Genomic DNA, 26567 nt, shown 5'->3' with positions numbered 1-26567 from the left:
TGTCAAAGAAGTTCATGAATTCATCGCTGCTGAAGTGAAGGCCATCCTCACTTAGGGAATTCTGCATTTTAGTTAGCTTTGCGACAGTATCAAAATACATTTTTGATTGTTCCGTTTCTCTTCAATCAGGTTGTAAAAGTAGCCTGGTTGAGCAGCAGTGAGGGCTCTTCGATATTGCACGGTACCGTCTTTCCAAGCTAGTCAGAAGACTTCCAATTTGGTGGAGTATCATTTCCGTTCCAATTTTCTGGAAGCTTGCTTCAGGGCTCGGGTACTTTCTGTATACCAGGGAGCTAGTTTCTTTTGAAAAATGTTTTTTGGTTTTAGAGGTGCATCTAGCGTATTACACAAGGTTAAGTTTAGATCCTCAGTGAGGTGATAACAGATTTTTGTACTTCGACATCCTTAGGTAGGAGGAGGGAGTCTGGAAGGACATCTAGGAATCTTTGGGTTGTCCGAGAATTTATAGCGCGGCTTTTGATAATCCTTGGTTGGGGTCTGAGCAGATTATTTGTTGCGATTGCAAACATAATAAAATTGTGGTATGATAGTCCAGGATTATAAGGAAAAACATTTACATCCACAATATTTATTCCATGGGACAAAACTAGATCCAGGGTATGATTATGGCAATGCGTAGATCCTGAGACATGTTGGACAAAACCCACTGAGTCGATGATGTCTCTCGAAAGCCTTTTAGAGTGGGTCTGTGGACTTCTCCATGTGAATATTGAGGTCACCAAAAATTTGAATATTATCTGCCGTGACTTCGAGGTCCGATAGAAATTCAGGAAACTTCGTGAGGAACGCTGTATACGGCCCAGGAGGCCTGTAAACAGTAGTTATAAAAAGTGATTGAGTAGATTGCATATATTTCATGACAAGAAGCTCGAAAGACAAAAATGGAGTCATTTGTTTTTCTTAAATTGAAATTTGAGGTCATAAAACCGGTTGAAAGTTTCTATCGGCTGAATGAGCGACACCTGTTGAGCATGCCGACAGCGTTTCTTTCCAGAAGCCATGAGAAAATTGTTCGGCTGCGGGGACTGTGCCGGCGGATTAACACTACTACCTGGATTTAATGGTGGCACAGACACTGTATAATTTTTCCTACTCTTCAATTGCCCTTGCCTAACGATTGCGTCTGAAGCCGAGCTTGCGACTCTGCTATCCCCACCATAAGGCAATTGTTCTCCTGTAAACAGGAACTGCAATGAGAAGGCATAATGTTACTTTGCTTTTTCGGCTGGAGAAGGTTCTGCGGATGTCCAGATAAAGCGTCCGGGGTGAAAAAGTTAAATTAAAAAAGTAATGTGAGGACAAAACTAAGACATTGGTAAACTTGTTCAATACAGAGTTTGATTAAATGGTTATTAAGAGTAAAAAGCCCAAAAGTTTGGCAGGTAGCCAAGTAGCGACAAACAGCACAGAGACAATGCGGAAGTGCGTGTGTGTGTTGTGTGCGTATGTAGTGAATGTGTGTGGGTTTTGTGTGGGAGTGTCACTGTAGTGTGTGTGAGTAAATGTGTATATGTTGTCTATATACATTTGAAGTCGGAAGTTTACATACACTTAGGTTGGAGTCATTAAAACTAGTTTTTCAACCACCCCACAAATTTCTTGTTAACTATAGTTTTGGCAAGTCGATTAGGACATCTACTTTATCTATGATACAAGTCATTTTTCCAACAATTGTTTACAGACAGATTATTTCACTTATAATTCACCGTATCTATCACAATTCCAGTGGGTCAGAAGTTTACATACACGAAGTTGACTGTGCCTTTAAACAGCTTGGAAAATTCCAGAACATGATGTCATGGCTTTAGAAGCTTCTGATAGGCTAATTGACATCATTTGAGTCAATTGGAGGTGTACCTGTAAATGTATTTCAAGGCCTACCTTCACACTCAGTGCCTTGTTGCTTGACATCATGGGAAAATCAAAAGAAATCAGCCAAAACCTCCACAAGTCTGGTTCATCGTTGGGAGCAATTTCCAAACGCCTGAAGGTACCACGTTCATCTGTACAAACAATAGTATGCAAGTATAAACATCATGGGACTACGCAGCCGTCATACCGCTCAGGAAGGAGATGTGTTCTGTCTCCTAGAGATGAACGTACTTTGGTGCAAAAAGTGCAACTCAATCCCACAACAACAGCAAAGGACCTTGTGAAGATGCTGGAGGAAACAGGTACAAAAGTATATATATCCACAGTAAAACAAGTCCTATATCGACAAAACCTGAAAGGCCGCTCAGTAAGGAAGAAGCCACTGCTCTAAAACCATCATAAAAAAGCCAGACTATGGTTTGCAACTGCACATGGGGACAAAGATCGTACTATTTGGAGAAATGTCCTCTGGTCTGATGAAACAAAAATAGAACTGTTTGGCCATAATGACCATTGTTATGTTTGGAGGAAAAAGGGGGAGGCTTGCAAGCTGAAGAACACCATCCCAACCGTGAAGCACGGGGGTGGCAACATCCTTTTGTGGGTGTACTTTGCTGCAGGAGAGACTGGTGCACTTCACCAAATAGATGGCTTCATGAGGAGGAAAATGATGTGGCTATATTTAAGCAACATCTCAAGACATCAGTCAGGAAGTTAAAGCTTGGTTGCAAATGGGCCTTCCAAATGGACAGTGACCCCAAGCATACTTCCAAAGTTATGGCAAAATGACTTAAGGACAGCAAAGTCAAGGTATTGAAGTGGCCATCACAAAGCCCTGACCTCAATCCTATAGAAAATTTGTGGGCAGAACTGAAAAAGCGTGTGCGAGCAAGGAGGCCTACAAACCTGACTCAGTTACACCAGCTCTGTCAGGAGGAATGGGACAAAATTCACCCAATTTATTGTGGGAAGCTTGTAGAAGGCTACTCGAAACGTTTGACCCAAGTTAAACAATTTAAAGGCAATGCACCAAATACTAATCGAGTGTATCTCAATTTCTGACCCACTGGGAATGTGATGAAAGAAATAAAAGCTCAAATATATAATTCTCTCTACTATTATTCTGACATTTCACATTCTTAAAATAAAGTGGTAATCCTAATTGACATAAAACAGGGAACGTTTTACTTGGATTTAATGTCAGGAATTGTGAAAAACTAAGTTTAAATGTATTTGGCTAATGTGTATGTAAACCTCTGACTTCAACTGTATATATAGTCTAGTGAATGTGCGCAGGGTCAGTGCAAGATGGAGTCAGTGCAGATAGTCAATTAACGGTACCTGAACTATTTAAAAGTCTGGCTATTTAGCAGTCTTATGTTTTGGGGGTAGATGTCTTGGAGCCTGTCTGTCCAAGAGCCGATCATCCTGTACCATTTGCCGGATGGTTGCAGAGTGAACAGTCTATGGCTTGGGTGTGTCGTGTCTTTGGCTATGCCGGATTGAGTGATATGACATGCTAACCTATAAAATGATTTCTCTGTAATTAATATTACCTGATTAAGCTAATCATGTAAATGTAATTAACTAGAAAGTCGGGGCACCACGGAAGAACGTTTATAGAGCCGTTATCTTCCGAATAAACTCTTAAAATACTTTGTAATATTTTACATCGATAGCAGTCAATATTAACCCTTATCTTATTTTCAGTCTCATAATGAAAGTTGTAAATTCTTGGCTATCTTCACGAACCCTGGCTAACAAGTTGAATCAGCAATACAAAATTGGGTTTAATTATTTATTTACTAAATACCTAAACAATCACACAGAATTACAAATACACCGAATACATATGATGTCATACAGAAAACGTCCTGGTGGACGGAACCTGTATCATGGCTGGTTACACAAAGGAAAGGGGGTTGGGCTTGAATGAAAGAGCGGGAAGACTTAGGAACGAAGAAACAGCAGCTATGCTATCGTAAATACATTATCTTATGCATTCTAAATTACCGCCCATTTGGAAAAGGAAAATGCAATAAATATTTACTCTGAGCTGCGCTTCGGTAGATTGGTCGTAGATGCTGGCCGGGTTGGCCAACAGACCTTCCGTACTCGGAAGAATATCTCTGGTGGTGAATTGGATACGTGGTGGTATCTTCGTCCGTCTGTTAGACTGGATCTGTCGTCCGTCCTTTCCTAGCCCACGTCTACAGCAGCCACTGCTAACTCAACGGCTAGGAAGTAGCACTTCTGTAGTGAATAAGCTCAAAGTTCATACCAGTTCATACCATAGCTCACGCGGAGGTTGGCTTAGTTCTGTCCTTGACATGTGTGTCCTTCTAACGTAGAGGCTGCAGACCTCCCGTACTGGAACAACGTGGTTATCTTTTCGTCAAAGGCTTATATAGTGGAGAGGGGGGAAGCATGTGTTTCATCGTTTATAACCCCTCCTCTTCACAGGGGTGGGCCACTGATCAAGCAGGGCACTTTCCTTATGAAAACCCAAATCTCTCATTTGGAAGCTAAAATGACATTTAATCTCCTAACAAACAATTTCAATATCAAACATTTCAATTGCATAACAATTCCATGTTACTCTGATAACTAGAGGGTGTATACTTTCTCAGGTACAGTTTGTCGTCCTGTCATCAATCATAATGTCTCAGATGACAACCGAACCTTACATACATACTCATTACGTTCCCAAGCATATTTCCAACTGGTTTTATTACCAAAATATGGTTCCTTTTCCCCATTTGTTTGATGTTCCCAGACTCTCTATATTTAACACAGGCTATTCAAGTCCTTCAGTAGAGTCAGAGAGGAGAAAGGTATTTATGGGGGGGGGGGGGGGGGTCATAAACCTTACCCACAGGCCAACGTCATGACAGGTGGCTGGAGTCTTTGGCAAGGGGTGTCTGTAGTGACGCCTCTAGCATTGAGATGCAGTGCCTTAGAACGCTGCGCCACTCGGGAGCCCTTGCAGTACAGTGTCAGTTGGCATAACGTGATAGTAACTTGCAGTACAATGTCAATTGGCATTATTTGATAGTAACTTGCAGTACCGTGTCAGTTGGCATTATTTGATAGTAACTTGCAGTACAGTGTCAGTTGGCCTTAGTGGCCCTCAGTTGCTGTCTGTGTTTTTTGTCCTGCAGTCACAAGACATTGATCCTCATAGCTCATTCTAGTCTTAACACCTCCTCAATACACTACCTCACATTGTTTGCTTTTTTTTTAGACTGGTAAACGGAGGGGGATACCTAGTCTGTTGTGTAACTGAATGCAGTCAACTGAAATGTGTTTTCTCTGAATCAGAGAGGTGCGGGGGGCTCCCCGGCGCCCGGGGAGCAGTTGTTGTTGGGGGTTAACTGCCTTGCTCAGGGGACTCAGGTGTGTGTGTGTGTGTGTGCGTGCGTGTGTCATAGAGAACGGAAAAGGCTTCTAGTGGCCAAAAGGCCATTTTACCATGGGCAGCGCCATTGAGGGCTTCCACCATGCTACCACTATTTTAAAGTTGTCAACTGGGTGGGGATTCCTATGGGTTATAGCCTCAATATGGGTTGTAGCCTATAAATATGAGTCCTCTATCTATCTCTATTGTGTGTGTGTGTGATACTGTCGGGTTCTTACATGTCAGTCTTCTGGAATGTTTGGTGACCACTGTGTTCCCTGGCTGTGTCCCCTCGACAGGCAGCCATTTTAAATCCCTGGTGGTGTGAAAACACAGAGTGTAGAAGATGCCCCTAGAGTCAGATTGTTTCCTATCCTCCTAATGGTTATGGTTAGGAATTAAGGCTGGGTAATCTGATACTGGATTTTCAGCTCTCACTTCTCTGGCTGTGAACTCACTTCATCAGAAACACTGACCCAGGAACATGTCAACTGGTCAAGGCTAAAAATACAACAGTAGTGTCTACTGGCCTGGGGAAGTTCGAACTGAGCCTAGGATGGATACTCGAACAGCTGTCTACTGGCCTGGGGAAGTTCAAACTGTGCCACGAATACTCAAACAGCTGTCTACTGCACAGCAAAATCAATGGTGTACATTTAACTCTGAAAGTGTTAAATATACACTATTTTCAGTGAACATATGAGTCCCACTGTACTTGTGTTAAAATAACACTTTTGAAAGTGTTAAAGATTTAACTCTGCAGTGTACTCCATTCAACTCTTAAAGTGCTCAAATTAACTTAATTGGGGTGTTTAATTAGCTCTACTGTAGAGTAATCACTTGGCTTAGTCCTGACGCTGTTACACGTTCTCAGTGTAAAAATGAACACCTGTAGTGTTATTGTAAATCATTTTGGGGAGTTGTTTTAACACTGTGTGGTGTAAGGCCTGATTTGCATATTTCCCAGGGCTCCTTGTACCCAGAGGGAATTGCAGTTACCACCCATGACTATATGTGTTAGTGACAGAGACATGGTTATTGAAATCATTCTTCTAAACTAACGGGACACCTGTCGACAACATCCAGTGAAATTGGAGGGCGTGCAATTCAAATAAATAATCGTAATATTAAACATTTATGAACATACAAGTATCTTATATCGTTTAAAAGCTTATATTCTTGTTATTCAAACTGCATTGTCCGATTTACAATAGGCTTTACAGCAAAGGCATACCATGCAATTGTTTGATGGAGCCCCACATCAACATATTTTTTTACATATTTTTCAACCAGCACAGGCTTCATAAAATTACAAATAGCGATTCAATAAATCACTTACTTTTGAAGATCTTCCTCTGACTTGCAATCCCAAGGGACCCAGCTACAACATGAATGGTCGTTTTGTTAGATAAAATCCTTCTTTATATCCCAAAAAGTCAATTTGGTTGGCACCATCAATTTCAGTAATCCACTCGTTCAACATGCAGACAAAGGAGTCCAAAAAGCTACCGCTAAACTTTGTTCAAACAAGTAAAACTACGTTTATATTTAATCCTCAGGTATCCTAAAATGTAAATAAACTATACTTCTTTCCGTATGAAATATTATGTTCAATAGAAAAGTAAAATTAGTAAACGCGCGTCCTCTTCGTTGCGCGCCAACAGACTGATATTGTATCGTGACTCTGTGTACAAGAACTATAAATTCTTGCTTGTTTTTGAAGAAACACGCCTGAAACAATGAACAAAGACTGTTGACATCTAGTGAAAGCCATATGAATTGCAATCTGGGAGCTGGAATTACATAGAACCCATAACATTCCATTATAAGAGCCTGGGAGCTCAAAATGTTTTTATTACTGGTTTGTTTTTTGCCTGCCATATCAATTGTGTTGTAGTCTCATGCATAATTTTAACATTTCTACAAACTTCAAAGTGTTTTCTATCCAATGCTACCAATTATACGCATATCCTAGCTTCTGGGTCTGAGTAACAGGCGGTTTACTTTGGGCACATCAGTCAGGCGGAACTTGAGAAAAATAGACCCTATCCCTAAGAGGTCTGTGGCTTTCACCAGGTGAGCGAATGCCATCATTAAAATGTATGACAATACATATATCACAAGGCCTTACTTTGATGGCCTAATTTTACCCAAACACAGTTGTGTTTAGAAACCCCTGGTTTACAGGCCAAATGAGGCCTGCAAGTCACATTATGCTGCCTTGCAAAGTGATGTGTAATAGCTATTGGAATCCAGTCAGCATAAGGCTGTCAAACAGATGGAATGACTGGTAGGAAAGTTGATAAGAAGACTAACTATTTAAACTGGGACAACCATTTCAGTAACGGATGCAATAAATCAAACTAACTGATTGGATTAGTTTAGAAAATATATGCTATTTATCTTTGTGTAGCATAAGATTCATCAATCAATGTACATGCAAAACCTCAGATATTAAAGGTCCTGAAAAGTAATTCTGAAAAGTACTTTTTGACCTATATGGCACATGGAAATCATAAGAGGGCGGTTTACAGAGATAGGTGGGATAGAGTGAGAGTAGCCTGGAGGTGAGTTTAAAAGCTCATATTCTACAATAGTTATGACTGAAAACACAATGTATAAATACTATCTATCCAGATGTAATGTATATCAAAATATCAAATTACTTTATTCTTGCTATGTAACTACTGTCAAATGTGTGTAGAATGTACATGTAACAAGAAAAGAAAAACCTATATAACAAAGTGTATATTTGTCCTCCCAAGAGGGGTGGTGGTGGATGGGCAAAAAAAACGAAATACATTTTCTCTCATGGCTAACGACCAGGAAGTTTGAAAAGACAGGCTGAGTGGGCAGGGAGCTTATATTCATGATCTCGCCTTGACTGACAGCTCTTTGAAAAGCCTATGTTGAGCAACTTGAATGCAGTGAGCAGTGTTGCAGTAAAATCAACTCAATCAAATGTGGTGATACACAAAGCAACTCAAACAACATTTAAAGTGCATCAATGATATAAAAATATATATTATAGTCACCTATTTGGCATATGTGATGTGGTTCACAGCAGTACTAACGGATGTGTTGACTTAACTGCGTGGGAGTTTTGTTCCATGCTGACTGAAGACCTGGCTATCCTGTAACTAGCTAACTAGACACAGATGAAAGGGAAACATATAAGTATCTTTGCCATAGACGAATAGGATAAACTTGTAATTTTATTAGCTGACACCCTACAGTCAAATTTTGGCACCAGTAGAGTAGCTATCTAGCTATATAAACCACACCCCTCTGCAAACACACCTTCTCAGATGTTGTTTACGAGGCGGTACTTATTTAGGTAAGAGAATATCATGTTACCATTGACGTATAAAATGAGAGTTAAGGTGATGTGACCTTGTCCTCTTAATAATGAATCCATGAGGGAGGGGACCGGTAACTTTAGGATCAAACTTTATCAATGTTGAAGCAACAGTTATTTGTCATACTTTGGTCAACCTACTTTCATCTGGTTCCTTCAAATATACTCACATTTCATGAAAAACATGATTTTGACTGTTCATGACCTTTAAAAACAATGGCAAAAATTCCACCTGTAGTAGAGCATGATGGGAAATATGATAATGATGGCCGTGGTTTTGATGGGAATGTTTTACTCTCCAGAGTGTAAAACAAGAACTCTGGTAATTAGCACCAACACTGGGGGCTCTTTTACATCACTTAATGTTAATTTGACTCTTCACTGAGTTTAGGATGGGTACTCAAACAGCTGTCTACAGGCCTGGGGAAGTTCAAACTGAATCAGGAGTACTCAAACAGCTGTCTAATGGCCTGGGGAAGTTCAAACTGAATCAGGAGTACTCAAACAGCTGTCTACAGGCCTGGGGAAGTTCAAACTGAACCAGGAGTACTCAAACAGCTGTCTAATGGCCTGGGGAAGTTCAAACTGAACCAGGAGTACTCAAACAGCTGTTTACTGGCCTGGGGAAGTTCAAACTGAACCAGGAGTAAAACAGATGTCACAGTGAATTGGAGACTATGGGCAACAGAGGTTGGGTCAAAGATTAAAATTAAATTGTTTTATAAATTGGGCATTTAGTACTTCTGTAACTGCAAGAGTTCATAGTTTTGAGATATGTGGCTTCCCTGTGGCTCAGTTGGTAGAGCATGGTGTGTGCAACGCCAGGGTTGTGGGTTCGATTCCCATGGGGGGCCAGTACAATAAGAGCATCTGCTAAATGACTAAAATGTAAATATATTGTCATTAATAATATTCTACCTTTTGACATTGAAATTACCTCTGTTTTTTTCTCCTCCCTTTCTATTGTCTGCAGCTGGCCCAGCCTGGACTCAGAGGGAGATGACAGGTATGTGAATGTGTTGAATCACAGGAACATTTCCATAGTTCTAGGTGTAATCCATGTCCACGCAATATGACCAGGAGTCACTGATAAACAGCACATCAACATCAGTTACGTTTAGAAGGCATTTCCCAGTAGGCCATACACAGTGTTTATTTCTCTAATTGAAGTTTATGAAGAATGATAATGAAATTCACATAAGAATTGGTAGGTAACGTAACCTACTAGATATGGACCTGTATGTAGAGGTAGGTAACGTAACCTACTAGATATGGACCTGTATGTAGAGGTAGGTAACGTAACCTACTAGATATGGACCTGTATGTAGAGGTAGGTAACGTAACCTACTAGATATGGACCTGTATGTAGAGGTAGGTAACGTAACCTACTAGATATGGACCTGTATGTAGAGGTAGGTAACGTAACCTACTAGATATGGACCTGTATGTAGAGGTAGGTAACGTAACTTCCTAGATATGGACCTGTAGAGGTAGGTAACGTAACCTACTAGATATGGACCTGTAGAGTTAGGTAACGTGACCTACTAGATATGGACCTGTAGAGGTAGGTAACGTAACCTACTAGATATGGACCTGTAGAGGTAGGTAACCTACTAGATATGGACCTGTAGAGGTAGGTAACGTAACCTACTAGATATGGACCTGTAGAGGTAGGTAACGTAACCTACTAGATATGGATCTGTAGAGGTAGGTAACGTAACCTACTAGATATGGACCTGTAGAGGTAGGTAACCTACTAGATATGGATCTGTAGAGGTAGGTAATGTAACCTACTAGATATGGACCTGTATGTAGAGGTAGGTAACGTAATCTACTAGATATGGACCTGTAGAGGTAGGTAACGTAACCTACTAGATATGGACCTGTAGAGGTAGGTAACCTACTAGATATGGATCTGTAGAGGTAGGTAATGTAACCTACTAGATATGGACCTGTATGTAGAGGTAGGTAACGTAATCTACTAGATATGGACCTGTAGAGGTAGGTAACGTAATCTACTAGATATGGACCTGTAGAGGTAGGTAACCTCCTAGATATGGACCTGTAGAGGTAGGTAACCTCCTAGATATGGACCTGTAGAGGTAGGTAACGTAACCTACTAGATATGGATCTGTAGAGGTAGGTAACGTAACCTACTAGATATGGACCTGTAGAGGTAGGTAACCTACTAGATATGGACCTGTAGAGGTAGGTAACGTAACCTACTAGATATGGATCTGTAGAGGTAGGTAACTTAATCTACTAGATATGGACCTGTAGAGGTAGGTAATGTAACCTACTAGATATGGACCTGTAGAGGTAGGTAACGTAACCTACTAGATATAGATCTGTAGAGGTAGGTAACGTAACCTACTAGATATGGACCTGTAGAGGTAGGTAACGTAACCTACTAGATATGGACCTGTAGAGGTAGGTAACGTAACCTACTAGATATAGATCTGTAGAGGTAGGTAACGTAACCTACTAGATATGGACCTGTAGAGGTAGGTAACGTAACCTACTAGATATGGACCTGTAGAGGTAGGTAACGTAACCTACTAGATATGGACCTGTAGAGGTAGGTAACGTAACCTACTAGATATGGACCTGTAGAGGTAGGTAACCTACTAGATATGGACCTGTAGAGGTAGGTAACCTACTAGATATGGACCTGTAGAGGTAGGTAACGTAACCTACTAGATATGGACCTGTAGAGGTAGGTAACGTAACCTACTAGATATGGACCTGTAGAGGTAGGTAATGTAACCTACTAGATATGGACCTGTAGAGGTAGGTAATGTAACCTACTAGATATGGACCTGTATGTAGAGGTAGGTAACGTAATCTACTAGATATGGACCTGTAGAGGTAGGTAACGTAATCTACTAGATATGGACCTGTAGAGGTAGGTAACGTAACCAACTAGATATAGATCTGTAGAGGTAGGTAACGTAACCAACTAGATATAGATCTGTAGAGGTAGGTAACCTACTAGATATGGACCTGTAGAGGTAGGTAACGTAACCTACTAGATATGGACCTGTAGAGGTAGGTAACGTAACCTACTAGATATGGACCTGTAGAGGTAGGTAACGTAACCTACTAGATATGGACCTGTAGAGGTAGGTAACGTAACCTACTAGATATGGACCTGTAGAGGTAGGTAACGTAACCTACTAGATATGGACCTGTAGAGGTAGGTAACTTAATCTACTAGATATGGACCTGTAGAGGTAGGTAACGTAACCTACTAGATATTGTCACGGCTCCTCCTCTGCAGTGCAGGGGCGGTTCCTCCTGCAGGCAGAGGAGGGTCATTAGTGATTGAAGCTGGCGTGATTGGAGCCACCTGGGCTCAGGGTATAAAACTGCTCCACTTCTCTCTCTCTCTCACTCTCTCACATATGCATCACCGTCACAACAGCTCAACTTTCCATCAATGATATCACTCACAGCATGACCCACGCGCACACACAGAAAGGACAGACATGGCTGGTGTCCCTGTCATTGGATAATCTCTCTCTCTGTCCTGCTCCGCTACTTTTTCTAATAAAACACTCAACTCTGTACTATGCTAAGCTGTTTGTCTATGTGCATTTGTGCGAGCATGCTTGTGTGTGCACCTGCTGGCAGAATCCAGGAAACATTCTCTGGTCTGATGAAACCAAGATTGAACTCTTTGGCCTGAATGTCAAGCATCACATCTGGAAGAAACCTAGCACCATCCCTATGGTGAAGCATGGTGGTGGCAGCATCATGCTGTGGGGATGTTTTTCAGCGGCAGGGACTGGGAGATTAGTCGGGATCGAGGGAAAAATTAACAGAGCAAAGTATACATACTTGATGAAAACCTGCTCCAGGGCGCTCAGGACCTCAGAATGGGGGTGAGTGTTCACCTTCCAACAGGACAACAACCCTAAGCACACAGCCAAGACAAAGCAGGAGTGGCTTTGGGATAAGTCTCTGAATGTCCTTGAGTGGCCGAGCCAGAGCCCGGACTTGAACCCAATCGAACATTTCTGGAGAGACCTGAAAATAGCTGTGCAGCGACACTCCCCATCTAACCTGACAGAGCTTGAGAGGATCTGCATAGAAGAATGGGAGAAACGCCACAAATACATGTGTGCCAAGCTTGTAGCGTCATACTGAACAAGACTCGAGGCTGTAATCGCTGCCAAAAGTGCTACAACAAAGTACTGAGTAAAGCGTCTGAATAATATGTAAATGTAATATTTCAATTTTTTTTTTTTTTTATACATTTGCAAAAATATCGAAAACCTTGTTTTTGCTTTGCCATTATGGGGTATTGTTGTGGATTGATGAGGATTATTATTTTTTTTTTAATCCATTTTAGAAAAAGGCTAATGTAATAAAATGTGGGAAAAGTCAAGGGGTTTGAATACTTTCTGAATACACTGTATATGACCATACACAAGGAATGTGATCAATATTTACAGTAATATATAAAAACACACAATATTCAATTAGGATAAAAAACTATAGTTTGGACATTTTGGAACTATAAAAACATTTTTAAGTCGAACTCCTCGTTAAGGCCAAGAGGAGACGTGTTGAGCCTGTGGAGCCAGAAAGATTCACTTTGAAGAAGATTCCTCTGTGTCCCCTCCCTGGCGTGACATCTTGACCATTTCTATTCCAAATGAACAGCAACTTTTTTTTTTTTTTTTTGTCTCACCTGTCCATATATTGCTGCGGTGCTCACTGATCCAGATCTTAAGGCGTCTATGGGTTTTCCCTATGTAAGTCAGACCACAGGGACATTTCAACATGTAAACAACATTGGTGGACATGCAGGTAATCAGGCTTTTGATTTGAAACCTTTGTCCTCTGCAGGGGTGGGTAAATTAGTCACATTTATACTTGAAACTGTATTGCGCACCATTGGTCACATTTATAATTACTATCCGGAATCTTGTCCAAGAAAGTTTCCTATTTTCAGGTGGATAATCAGAGTTGACCACAATGTCTCTCACGTTTTGGGTTCTTTTAAAGACCGTACATGGGGGATATTCAAAGATAAGTTTTAATTGTGGGTCAATGTCAATAATGTACCAGTGCTTCCTGATATTGTCCTTAAATGCCTTCCCCAATGGTGCATATTGGGTGAAGCATGATGGGACACGTTCTGCTTTTTTAAAAACTTTTGGTTTAAGGCTTTCCTACCCTTCAAAATTATCATTGGCATGTTTTACCCAATTGTCTTTGTACCCTCTTTCATTCAACTTTTGTGTGAGGTCTGTGGTCTGTCTCTGGTAAGAAGCATCAGAGCGGCATATTCTTCCGATGCGGCTGAGTGGACTTACGGGAGAGTTTTGATAAGTGGACATGGATGGAAGCTGTCACCTCTAAGGAGAGTGTTCCTGTCTAGGTTTCCTATAGAGATCTGTAGAGAGGGAGGTTTTAATAGGAGGTCCTTAATAAGCATCACATCAAGACCACCAAGGTTATAGCTGCTAACCTGTGGTTGCTCTGGTGCATCCCAGATGACCGTTAGTGTTAGATATTAGATCGTTAGATATTTTAGGGGATGTGGTTGTGTATGAGGTAGTGTCAGAAATATAATTAGTGTACACTTGATGGGCAGCAGTGCATAGTAGTTCAAAAGAGAAATTAGTGTGCATCTGTACTTCTCTTTGAGGCAGTGCTATACAGTATACAGCCTGTAAACCATACTTTTACTCTTTCTACCACTTCTTATAATTACTACTTTGTGCAGGGACTGGGAGACTAAATCAATAATGAAGTTGTATCATTCCGATCAGTTATCATCATCATCATATCTTTGAATTACATGTTTTTTATCCAAAGTGATTTTACAGCTCATGCATAATGTGAATTATTAATAAATCTACACTGTAGACCGTAGACTGGTATCTGAGCTCAGTGTCCCACATGAGACCTCAACACAAGCTCCACTTATGGTGTTATTAGGTAAATATTCCCTCACTGCTACACCTTACTTCCAACTTCAGGTCCCGAATCCTTCAGGTGCGAAGTGAAATTGTTATTTAAGTGGACATTAGGATTCTCCCCTTAATCTCCAGGGACCACTCCACCTAATCCACTGTTTAATCACTCACAGCAAATTATCCAGTGTTAAATGTCATGTCATGTTAACACTATCATGTTGATTTAACACTGGACCAGTGTCTATACGGGTTCACACTTTCCACTGTTAAATGAACACTGTGCTTAGTGCTGACGCTGTTACATTTTGTCAGTTTAAGGGAATTAACACTTTATACTGTTTTGTAGTAACACCTCATAGTATTTTTAAACATTATGCAAAGAGGTCCGTATCACTTGACAAGGTCACTCATGTTGGATTAAACATTACATTAACAAGTCTTGTACTGACACATTCTTATATACACTTTTACAAAGACTTCAGGACTAGCAGCAGACATGCTCAAACTTGAATTAACATAACCATAGACCAATTAAACTGGTACAACACTTCTACTCACGGGATGCCAAAACGAAGAAATTAAAAACCACGCCCCTACTAAGCCATGCCTCTAATATAATTTCCTAGTGTGCCTTGGCTTTTTGAGTGAATTGTAGAGTTACCACTAGTGATGTTACTTTTGATACTGGAACTCCGAGGTATGTGTCAAAATCGCTAAGCATTGTACTTCAAAGCAGTGTGCCAATGCATGTATCATTTTGGTGTTTATTCGAACAACCACCTGATTGGTTTTGTATTGGTTTGGTAGAAGACAAAAATGCTACGCTGCTCACATGCTACAGGGTGTGGGACGTCATCTATAATAATTTGTCTGCTCTAAATTATTTTGACCAGCAGGTGCCACTAGTGTACACTGTGTTCAAAGCCTCGAGTAACGAACCTATTTTTGACACAATTGGCTGGAAAACCTCAATGCTTCAGTAAGCTTAATTTCCCCCTGACTAGCTACCACCCATGGCTATATTTGTGAGATAGAGACAGTTGTTGAATTCGTTCATTTTCAGTCCTGTGGCATTCACCAAATGAGTTCCTAGATGTATATTATCATTACACTTGAACTCTTTAGGACAGTAAATTAATGATATCACAATTGTAACGCCCTGGCCATAGAGAGGGTTTTTTGTTCTCTATTTTTGGTTAGGCCAGGGTGTGACATGGGTGGGCGTTCTAGGTTTCTTTTTCTATGTTGGTGGTTTTCTTTGTTTCGGCCGTGTATGGCTCTCAATTAGGAACAGGTGTAGATCGTTGTTGCTGATTGAGAGTCATACACAGGCAGCCTGTTTTTCCTTTGGGGTTTGTGGGTGAATGTTTTCTGTTTAGTTTGTATCCTGACAGAACTGTGGCTGGTCATTTTTTGGTTTCGTTTTGTATAGTGTTCATTCGGTCATTAAACCTTACAAGATGAACACATCCTCCGCTGCACCTTGGTCTCATTTCAACGACGGCCTTTACAACAATGCCTTAGTTTAACAGCCAAGTTTTACCCTAACACAGTGGTGTTAGGAACCCCTTGGTTTACAAGCCACATCAGGCCTGACAGTCAAATTATGATGGCTTGTAAAGTGACGTGTAATTCCTATTGGAATCCAGCTAGAGTTAGGACATCCAACAGTTGGATTTTTTAGGCGATGGCTGCAGGATGAAGTTGGTGAAGAGCAACTGCAGAAACTTAGTCGACTGCAGTCAAAATTTCATGACTATTGAACACATGACTTATGTAAAGTTCATGCAGTTGACATGTAGACCCAAGTCGGACAGTTTTTGTCCCCATAATGCAACACTTTGAAAGCCAACGATGGTCACTTGACAAAAGTGAGCTGCTCGAACGCGCCCAATATGTCACAAATGCACCAAGACACAATAACAGAGTACATACATCAACAGCAAATCTAGGCATCATGTATTCAGCTTTTCTCAACAACTCCTCTATACTCAGTGTGTCAGAGCACCCAGTTGATGAGTCTGCAAACAACAGGAAGTAATACAAAGGTTTTTTTATTTATAGACACACTTAGATCTAATGAATGATGTTCTTCTACTGCTCATGTAGGGCAACATGATGGCCCTGTTTTGGTTTGTGATGCTGACTGTAGACATTACTTGGGCTAACGATGTGTGTGTGTGTGCATGCGTGCGCATTTTCCATTGCAGCCCCACATCAGACAAAGATGCTGCTGGTGATGGAGATATCCAGTAAGCACACACAACATGATTCCTCTCACCAGATGGTCACTATGGAGATGCTGTATATCACTGTTATCACAATATAAAAGAATACAGCCAGTATCTAGTCAATACAGTGAATTACAGATAATACCTTGCTATTCCATTGTTATTGAACAACACCGAAAGCAATCCAAAACCACTTTACCTCGCTCGTTGCAGACCTTGTAACAAAGTATAATATGAATACATGACAACAGCTACTTTGGATGATAGTAGTGCTGTATCCCTGGACAGGAAGTGTTCAGTTGTTGACACTGTGTTTATCTTGGCAGGAAGAGAGGCTCTGTGGCCTACGCTTCCCAGAAGCCCTGGCTGCTCAATGCGACGCTAGTGGAGAACATCACCTTCGAAATGCCCATGATCAAACCCAGGTGAGACTTGATTATAAACTACTTGTAAACCATTAGAACAAAAGTGAAACATGGTATCTACACTGTAACAAATGTATGTGAAGTTACAACAAAAATGTTAGCTACTGGAATTCTATAGTACAGTACAGTAAAGGGTGCTGCATTATGGACCCCCAAGGCCCAAGTGTTACTTGACCTCTGATTCAGGCCATTTTGCCCTCGCACCCAGCCGCAAACCACCACCCGTGGCACAACACCATATGTTCGCCCTGCCACTGGATGGGCACTGTGACACACGCTTTTTTTTATCCTAATGACAAATGGTTTCCCAGAAGAGCAGGAAGCCTGTGTTTATGGTCCTATCTCCTCTCTCTCTCGGCTTAATGGGCCTGCTGCAGAAAATATTATCTCATGGAACCCTGATTTCTCTCTGTTGGTGTGGAGACACATAAAAGAGTAGTGTTTACCTACTCACACTGGTTACTTTTCTCTCTCTCTCTTCCACTCACTCTCTCCTCTCTCTCAATTCAATTTAAGGGCTTTATTGGCATGGGAAACATATGTTAACAATGCCAAAGCAAGTGAGCTAGATAATAAACAAAAGTGAAATAAACAATACAAATTAACAGTAAACATTACACTCACAAAAGTTGTCTCTCTCCGTCTCTGAGAACAGTGGTTGAGCAAGCGCTCTTTTTCTCTCCCTCCCTCCCCCCTCTCTGTTTCTCAGAAAACAGAAGCTGATCGTGGACACAAGAAATATGTAACTAACTTTGACGTTTTAGTCGTGCAGTTTTACATCTAACTAAGATGTTGCAGTATTTCTCAATGAAAAAATGTGCATGAAAACAAGTCATCTCTCATTGAATGACAACAAAGACTATATTGAAGAATAAAGTCTTTGTACACTTCGGCTCCCAAACTTCGGCTGGCCTTCAGAAAATAAATGGTGTGCCCGAACAGCTGAAAAAACCCTTACTGAAGTCCAAAACTAACAAAAACTACACAAAATGTCTTCGTAATATATGCTGGAACTCTTCCGAACTGTTTAGGCTGGGAAGCATGTGGGTTAATAACCACCCCAGGTCCAAACAATCTGTAGTCTGCCCAATATGCTGAGGGCTGCGGGCTCCGACAGAGATTATTGCGGTGCAGTCTACATTTATCATGCTGCAGATGGTCAGACAGACAACTTTGGGATAATAATATTTTTATGAATTAGCCTACACTCTTAAAAATAAAGGTGCAAGCTGGAACAGAATAAGGTTCTTGAGAGCGATGCCATAAGGGAACTATTTTAGGGTCTCCAAAGAACCCCAAATGGGAGGGTTCTTTGACAAACCCTACAAACATCCAAAACCAGAAGTGTTTTGGCCCTACAGGAACAGAATTCAATAGCCATGCTGTAGGGTTTTAAGCCTTATTTGCATATTTCCCAGGGTTACCAGTACCACCCATAAAGTGAATATGTTGTCATAAAGATTTATTTACAAAATACATTTTTCATAAAGCCTTCTTTTAAAGGCCTAGTTTAACCCTAATACAGTGGCCATATCAGGCCTACAAGTCACATGATAATGACTTGCAAAGGGATGTGAAATTCCTATTGGAATCCAGCCAGAGTAGGGATAGCCTACATTTGGGATTTTTAGTCACCTGCATTCAGAAAGACTGCCAGGGTTGGGAAGATTAAGATATGACAATACCTTAAACATCTAAACTGGGCCAAACATTTCAGTAACGGGTAAAATAAGTAGCAGATTAGAATAGTTTAGAAAAATCTATGTTATATATGCAAAAACATAGATATTGAAACATACAATTCTACAAATCAACCTGCAATAGAGCATTCTGGGAAATACGATAAAGATGGACGTGGTTATATTTCAACTCTGGTTATTAACACCAACACTGGGGTTGTTTTACATCACTGAGTGTTAATTTAACTCTTTACAGTACCCTAGAAATGTTACACTGAAAAATAAACCCTAGTTAACACTGGCCAATTTGATGTGTGCTATGAAAGGGACACATCTGCAGCCTTCCATACATTTCAATAGCCTTTTAGATATCTGCAAAACAGTAGATGCCACGTCAAGAACCCCACACATAAAGGGAAACTTTATCGACCTCCCCAGTCAGATGAACTCGTTGATACCATTTTTGTCTTTGTGTTCAGTATGAAGGAAATTAGAGGTAGTTTCGCAAGCCAATGCTAACTAGCATTAGCACAATGACTGGAAGTCTATGGGAATCTGCTTGCATGCTGACGCAAAACTACCTCTAACTTCCTTCATAGAGATTTGTGACATATCATACGTTTAGAAAATGTGTAACATATTGTACATTTTCCAAATTCATAACATATCATTTGAATTGTAAATTGTAACATATCATACGAAATGGGTGATGGACATCAACAAAATAATACATACCATACAAAACGTAACATATCATGCTAAATGGAGTGTCCTGGATTTACATACAGAATAATACGAAATGCTCGTTGATCAGGTTGGTTTTTAGTGTAACTTACTGGCAGCCAGTTACCTATAAGTTACTGTAAAACAAGTCAGTGTGTTATCGTAAAAGCACTTGTTTACAGTAATGTACTGTTAAACCAACGTTTCTTTGTTATTTAAGGTAACATACTCTACCTGTTTTACAGTAACTTACAGGTAACTGGCTGCCAGCAAGTTACTGTAAAAACAAGTTACGGTTTTTACAGTGTAAGCTATATGCATGGACAGAAGCACGGGGAAGTTTAATAGACCTATCTTTCCAAGGAAATTAACTTCTTAAATATGATGCGGCTATAGTTTACAACTAGTAAGTAGTAAATAGGCCTATTGATCACCCGTATTTCTCTTCATGTGAAACTCGTCCCGCTCCTAAAAGTAGGCTATACATGCAAGACGTAGTTCAAGCGAAAGTCCAACTGTGCTCTTTTCAAACTACCTCTAGCCTATTGGCTGATATAGCCCAGTAATACCGGTGGCCTAATATAATGGAATCTCTGGTCATTTAAACTATTTTTTTCTTAGGTTATTTTGCGCATTTGGTATTGCCTTTAGGGCGCAAAATTGCTGGGACCATTGCTGGCTAACGAGCTGCGTCAAATATGACAAAATAAAATTGCGGGACTGCAGTTGGGGTTTGGGACCAGTTTTTGCGGAAGCGGGTGGGTGTCGGACAGAAAGTCAGCGGGTGAGGTATGAAAAGCTTGGGGTGCGAGTGGGAGGGAGATGAAGAAATCAGTATTCTACTCTAGGCCTTCCTTCCAACAGGCTCCTGTCTGTTTTATTCTCTCCTTCAGGCTTTTCTTGTTCTCTGACCTCTCAGTTCCCTCACTAGCCCCTCTCTCTTTCTCTCTTTTCTTCATCTCGCTCAAATAAAGCCCCTAGGCCTGATTTATCCAAACAGACAATTAATTTCTTCTTAGAGTTTCAGCCTGAATACAAACTGAGAATAATATACTTTTGTTGACTGGGTTGCTGCACAACCACTGTTGGTATCCATAGTTACCATACATCTGAATGACCATGAATTGAATTGCCACTAAAGCATACTTCAAAATAAGTGGAGGTGGTGTCTACTAGTCCTCATACAGTATCAGCTTTCACCCAGCCAAGTAACCTTATTGACATTGCAGGGTCTTTGTTTTAATGTCACAGTTGTCATCTGATTATCTGCAGGGTCTTTGTTTTAAAGTCACGGTTGTCATCTGATTACCTGTTTCGGTGTTGCCCAGGTACAAGGCTGTCATTGAGGCATGTTCCCTACAGCCGGATATCGACATCCTGCCACATGGAGACCAGACGGAGATTGGAGAGAGGGTCAGTGACCAGCACCGTCTCTGTTTCTGTTTCTGCCACTGTTTCTGTCACTCAGGACCACCTGTGCCTGTCTCTCTTCACTCTCAGTAACTAACTGACAGTCAGGACTGCATGGTAATACTATTTAGGTATAACCTTTATGTATTCAGGTTTGTCCCGTTGAAACAGAATCTCTGTTACTAGTGATGCCTGTCACCACCTGTCTCGTGTTGATGTTTATATGTACCACCATCATCAGAGGCTACCCAGTACGCTGTCATGTTTCATTTGGTCAGGCATCATGTTGTTATGTAATCAGGTCTAGGTTGTGTTCTCTCCATATATATTTTATTATTGTGAGTTTGGTGCAACAAATGTTATGCATGTGACAAAGGTGTGTGTCTCTTTTAGTAATTTTGCGGAGTGTATTTCTGTAATGTCGGTGTGTGTGTAATCTCTCGTACAGACTATGTAAACATTAGCAATATTTTTTTTCTGGGTTAACCGAATTGAGTGTGTTATTTGAAGCATATGCGTTTGTGAGTGTACGTGCGCTGTTGTCTCCTGATGTCCACGATCAGCTCCTTCGTTTTGTTGGCATTGAGGGAGAGGTTATTTTCCTAGAACCACTCTGCCAGGGCCCTCACCTCCTCTCTGTAGGCTGTCTCGTCATTGTTGGTAATCAGGCCTAAAACTGTTGTGTCGTCTGCAAACTTGATGATTGTGTTGGGAGGCGTGCATGGCCATGCAGTCATGGGTGAACAGGGAGTACAGGAGGGGGCTGAGCATGCACCCTTGTGGGGCCCCAGTGTTGAGGGTCAGCGTAGTGGAGGTGTTGTTTCCTACCTTCACCATCTGGGGGTGGCACGTCAGGAAGTCCAGGACACAGTTGCAAAGTTAGGGGTTCAGACCCAGGGCCCCAAGCTTAGTGATGAGCTTGGAGGGTACTATGGTGTTGAAGGCTGAGCTATAGTTAATGAACAGCATTCTTACATATGCCTTCCTGTTGTCCAGATGGCATAGGGCAGTGTGCAGTGCAATGGCGGTTGCATCATCTGTGGATCTTTTGGGGCAGTATGCAAATTGAAGTGAGTCTAGGGTGTCAGGGAAGGTGGAGGTGATATGATCCTTAACTAGCCTCTCAAGGCACTTCATGATGACAGAAGTGAGTGCTATGAGGCGATAGTCATTTAGTTCAGTTACCTTTGCTTTCTTGGGTACAGGAACAATGGTGGAAAAGTGTTCCACTACAGTGACAGTCTGCCCTCGGGGAAAGCTCCTGACATTTAATCACACACTCTTAAAAATAAAGGAACCAAATAAGTTTGTTGAGAGCAATGATATAGGGGAACCATTTTAAGGTCTGAAGGTCTGAAAAACCATGGTTCTTTGAAGAATCATACAAAAATCCAAAACCAAAAGTGTTTTCGGCCTCCAGGACCAGAATTGAATAGCCCTGCTGTAGGATTTTAAGCCTATTTTTGCCTTTCAGTGAGTTTTAGAGTTACTAATACCACCCATGACTGTGTTTGCTAGTGAAAGAGACATGGTTGTTGCATTCATTCATTTTTTTGTCCTGTGGCCTTCACCAAGTGAGATCCTAAGTGAATAAGTTGTCATAAAAATTACAGAATTTAAGGCAATACAATACACACAAAAAATAAGGCCTTATTTGAGGGCTTAGTTTTAGCCTAACACAGTGGACTGAAACTCATATTTTACAGACCACATCAGGTCAACAAGTCATATTATGCTGGCTTGCAAAGGGATGTGTAATTACTATTGGAATCCAGCCAGAGTGAGGATATCCAACATTTGGAATTGTCATTCACCCGCAACCTGCAATCAGAATGACTGCCAGGGTTGGGAAGACTAAGAAATGAGACTACCTTTTATTATTAAACATTTGAACAGAAACAACCATTTCAGTTACAGGTGCAATAAGTCCAAGTAAAAGACTGGATTAGTTTAGACAAATGTATATTATTTATATTTGAGTAGCATAAGATTAATCAATCAATCAATGTACATGCAAAAACATCGATTTTGAAACAAACAATTCTAAAAATCAACCTACAATAGAGCATGCTGGGAAATATGATAATGATGGGCGTGGTTTTGGTTCCACTCTGGTTATTAACACCAACAATGGGGTAATTTTACACCAGTGTTTCCCAAATTCAGTCCTGACCCCTGTTGTGTGCTATGAAAGGGAAACATCTGCAGGCTTCAATACATTTCAATAACTTTTTAAAATTCTGAAGAACTGTAGATGCCACATCAAGAACCCCACACTTAACTCAAAGGTTCTTTATTGGGCAAGAGTTCTCAGAGCTGAGGAAGAACCATTTAAGAACCTTTATTTTTTTTTCAGTGCACACAAGCGCACACACACATAGTATATACATACACAGTGCCTTCAGAAAATATTCACACCCCTCAAGATTTTCATTTTTTTATGAATTTGTAAATTTTTTGAAAAACACAATTCCACTTTGACATTGAGATATTGTGTGTAGACAGAAAATCTAAATGTGGAATAAGTCTAGGGGTATGAATCTATTCTGAAGTCACTGTACACACACACACGCACGCACACTGTAATGTGGTCTGGGTTACGTAACCTCTACAATAATGGATTCAGCTTGCAGGGAGACAGACATCTCAACACTCAGTATTGGGTGTGGGTATGTGTGAAACAGCGAGAGCGAGAGAGAGAGGACCGAATGTCTTAAATATTTTGGAGTAAAACGCTCTCAGAGGATAGGTGGTAGATGGACTGAGTAAGTGTGTGCATGTTTCCAGTCTGTTAGCCTTGCTCACTGACACGGTGTTGACCTGATGGAATGAATAATCTCTCCATTCATTCTCTCTCCTCCATCTCTACAGGGTATAATTCTGTCAGGAGGGCAACGTCAGCGTATAGGTGTAGCCAGAGCCCTGTACCAACAGACCAATGTGGTCTTACTGGTGAGAGAGACAGCCTGTCTACAGGTCTACACAGTGAACGATAGACTGCATGTGGACAGGGACAACGTACCACAACAGAAGTCTCAGTGTTTAGATAGCTAATTTCATCTGCTTTTCCAATCAGCTTTATCAAAATAGTCAGAACTCCATTAGTCCTGTATTTCACCTTTCACTTTTAATCGGTGTTGTTTCAGGATGACCCGTTCTCAGCGCTGGACATTCACCTGAGTGACCACCTGATGCAGGAGGGCATCCTCAAACTGCTGAGAGAAGAGAAAAGGACTGTGGTGCTGGTCACTCACAAACTACAGTACCTACCACATGCTGACTGGGTGAGAGCACTGTGTGTGTGTGTGTGTGTGTCAGTGGAGGCTCCTCAGAGGAAGGGGAGAGCCGTCCTACTCAGTGAATTTCATAAAAATAGTGAAACATGAACAAAGTTATCCTTTTTAGATAAAACTATATTAAATATATTCACGTCATCAAATAATTAAAACACACTGTTTTGCAATGAAGGTCTAAATTAGTCCCAACAGCACCCTCTAGGGTAGTACCATGGTGTAGCCGGACAACAGAGATTTTCTGTCCTCCTCTGGGTACATTGACTGCAATACAAAACCTAGGAGGCTCATGGTTCTCACCCTCTTCCATAGACTTACACAGTAATTATGATGACTTCCGGAGGATGTCCTCCAACCTATCAGAGCTCTTGCAACATGAACTGACATATTATCCATCCAATCAAAGGATCAGAGAATGAATCTAGTACTGAAAGCAAAAGCTACAGCTATCTAGCACTGCAGTGCATAACGTGTGGTGAGTTGTTGACTCAAAGAGACAGAAACAGTTGAACAGTGTTGAACAACAGTGTTGAACAAATTAATTTCTTAAATTAAGAGATTTTTTAAATTATTTTTATTCTTTCACTTATTTAGCTAGCTAATGTAGCTAATTTAGCCCACTCAACAACCTGTCTCAAATAGAAAGGAATGCTATTTATGTTAGCTAGCTGGCTAAGGCTCTTCCAAGTCAAGGTGAGCTTTCTGTTTTATTAATTTGTTTCCATTAGAGTATCATGTAGTAGCCTAAACCTATCAATATTACATTGACCTGAGTGAATGGAACAGGAAGGACAGTTAGCCAATATGTTGTAATAGAAATAAGGCCATGCTCATAAAAACATATCATCCTCCCCCTTCTGCTAAGCTAATATATGGAGTTATTTTAAGATGGGCATATCAAGGATCATTTAATTATTTGATTTTGAATTTTAGGACCCCTGTAAGTATCTTAAAAAATAAAATAAAAAATTATTTGATGAAACACTGAATTTGGCCTTACTACTATTAGCCCATAGAAATGCATTGATAACATATGCATACATGGCGAAACAGATAGTCCCCAAAAAATAAAAAAGGAAGCATGTTTTGAAGTTTCTGTTTTATATCTGAGAGCTATAACAAAGCTCAGGATTATATAAAAAATAATTTGACCCTTTTTTTTGCACTAAATTACTTCCATATATACTTAAAAAAATATATGTTTTTGCTGGTTCCAGGGCTACCTAGAGACGGGTCTTGTGAGGCTTGTGGGCGTCCTAGAGCAAAACAACATGCATGTGTTTCTTGAGAGTCTCACCTTCTGATAGTGGGGTCTTATTAGTGTGTAGGCCAAACTGTTCGGACACTGCACACCGCCACTAGTGTGTCTGTGGGTTTTTGGTGTTACAATCCTTGTGGGGACCAGAAGTCCCCACAAGGAAAAAGGCTATTTTAGGCTTAGGGGTTAGGTTTAGGGTTAGGGTTAGAATTAGGGTTAGGGGTTTGGGTTAGGGATTAGGTTTAGGGGAAATAGGATTTTGAATGGGAATCAATTGTTTGGTCCCCACAAGGATAGTAAAAAAAGGTGTGTAATTGTGTGTGCGTGCGTACGTCTATAGACAACGTTTTGCTATTAGAAATGAGCCACTGGTTAATTCACCTCTTTATCTCTTTCTCTCCGTTCCTCGGTCAGATCATAGCGATGAAGGATGGCACCATTCAGACCGAGGGGACTCTGAAAGACATCCAGAACTCTGATCCTAAGCTGTTTGAACAGTGGAAGACCCTGATGCACCGGCAGGACGGGGAGTTTGAGAAGGTACCAGGCCATGTGTCTAAAGATAGCAATGACAGATAGAGCCAAAGTGGTGATATTGTCGCAACTGATGAGCAATAGTAATGTGTTTGTACTGAGCTTGCTCTTTCTGGGTCCTCATTTCCTGCTTTGTTTTAAATTCATCTGGTCAAGTCTATTTCGGCAAACTACTTCAGTAGAAACTGATGCCTGTCTGTTCCAGGAGACAGTGGCTGAGAGCATGACGGTGTTGGAGCGTAAGAACCTGCGGAGGGCGATGTACTCCAAGGAAGCTGCCACGACTGAGGAGGAGCATGAAGGTGAGAGGTCAAAGTTCACAAACCTCCCCATGAGACTGAGGTACCCCGGGCTGTCAATCACTCTCTGATGGGAACTAGGGGGTTAGCATCATTGCTATTTCCTTTTGTATGCTTTGTTTGTGCAGACTCCAAAA

At 40.9% G+C, this 26567-nt stretch overlaps 1 protein-coding gene across 2 annotated transcripts in view; it reads left to right on the top strand.

Moving 5' to 3' along the window:
- Nucleotides 1–26567, top strand: part of LOC106584588 (ATP-binding cassette sub-family C member 8) — a 179251-nt gene that overhangs the window by 126991 nt on the left and 25693 nt on the right. For both annotated transcript variants that reach the window (XM_082968119.1, XM_082968118.1), the window contains exons 17-24: nucleotides 9622–9654; nucleotides 16789–16830; nucleotides 17136–17234; nucleotides 20965–21049; nucleotides 23918–23998; nucleotides 24193–24330; nucleotides 26012–26137; nucleotides 26337–26433. In XM_082968119.1, the coding sequence (XP_082824245.1) occupies nucleotides 9622–9654; nucleotides 16789–16830; nucleotides 17136–17234; nucleotides 20965–21049; nucleotides 23918–23998; nucleotides 24193–24330; nucleotides 26012–26137; nucleotides 26337–26433 (701 nt within the window). The remainder of the gene's footprint in view (nucleotides 1–9621; nucleotides 9655–16788; nucleotides 16831–17135; nucleotides 17235–20964; nucleotides 21050–23917; nucleotides 23999–24192; nucleotides 24331–26011; nucleotides 26138–26336; nucleotides 26434–26567) is intronic.

This window comes from Salmo salar, chromosome 23 (genome assembly GCF_965601325.2).
Source record: "Salmo salar chromosome 23, fSalSal1, whole genome shotgun sequence".
Lineage (NCBI taxonomy): Eukaryota > Metazoa > Chordata > Actinopteri > Salmoniformes > Salmonidae > Salmo > Salmo salar.
Note: the sequence above shows the minus strand (reverse complement) of the source record. Positions and strands in the feature narration are given on the sequence as shown.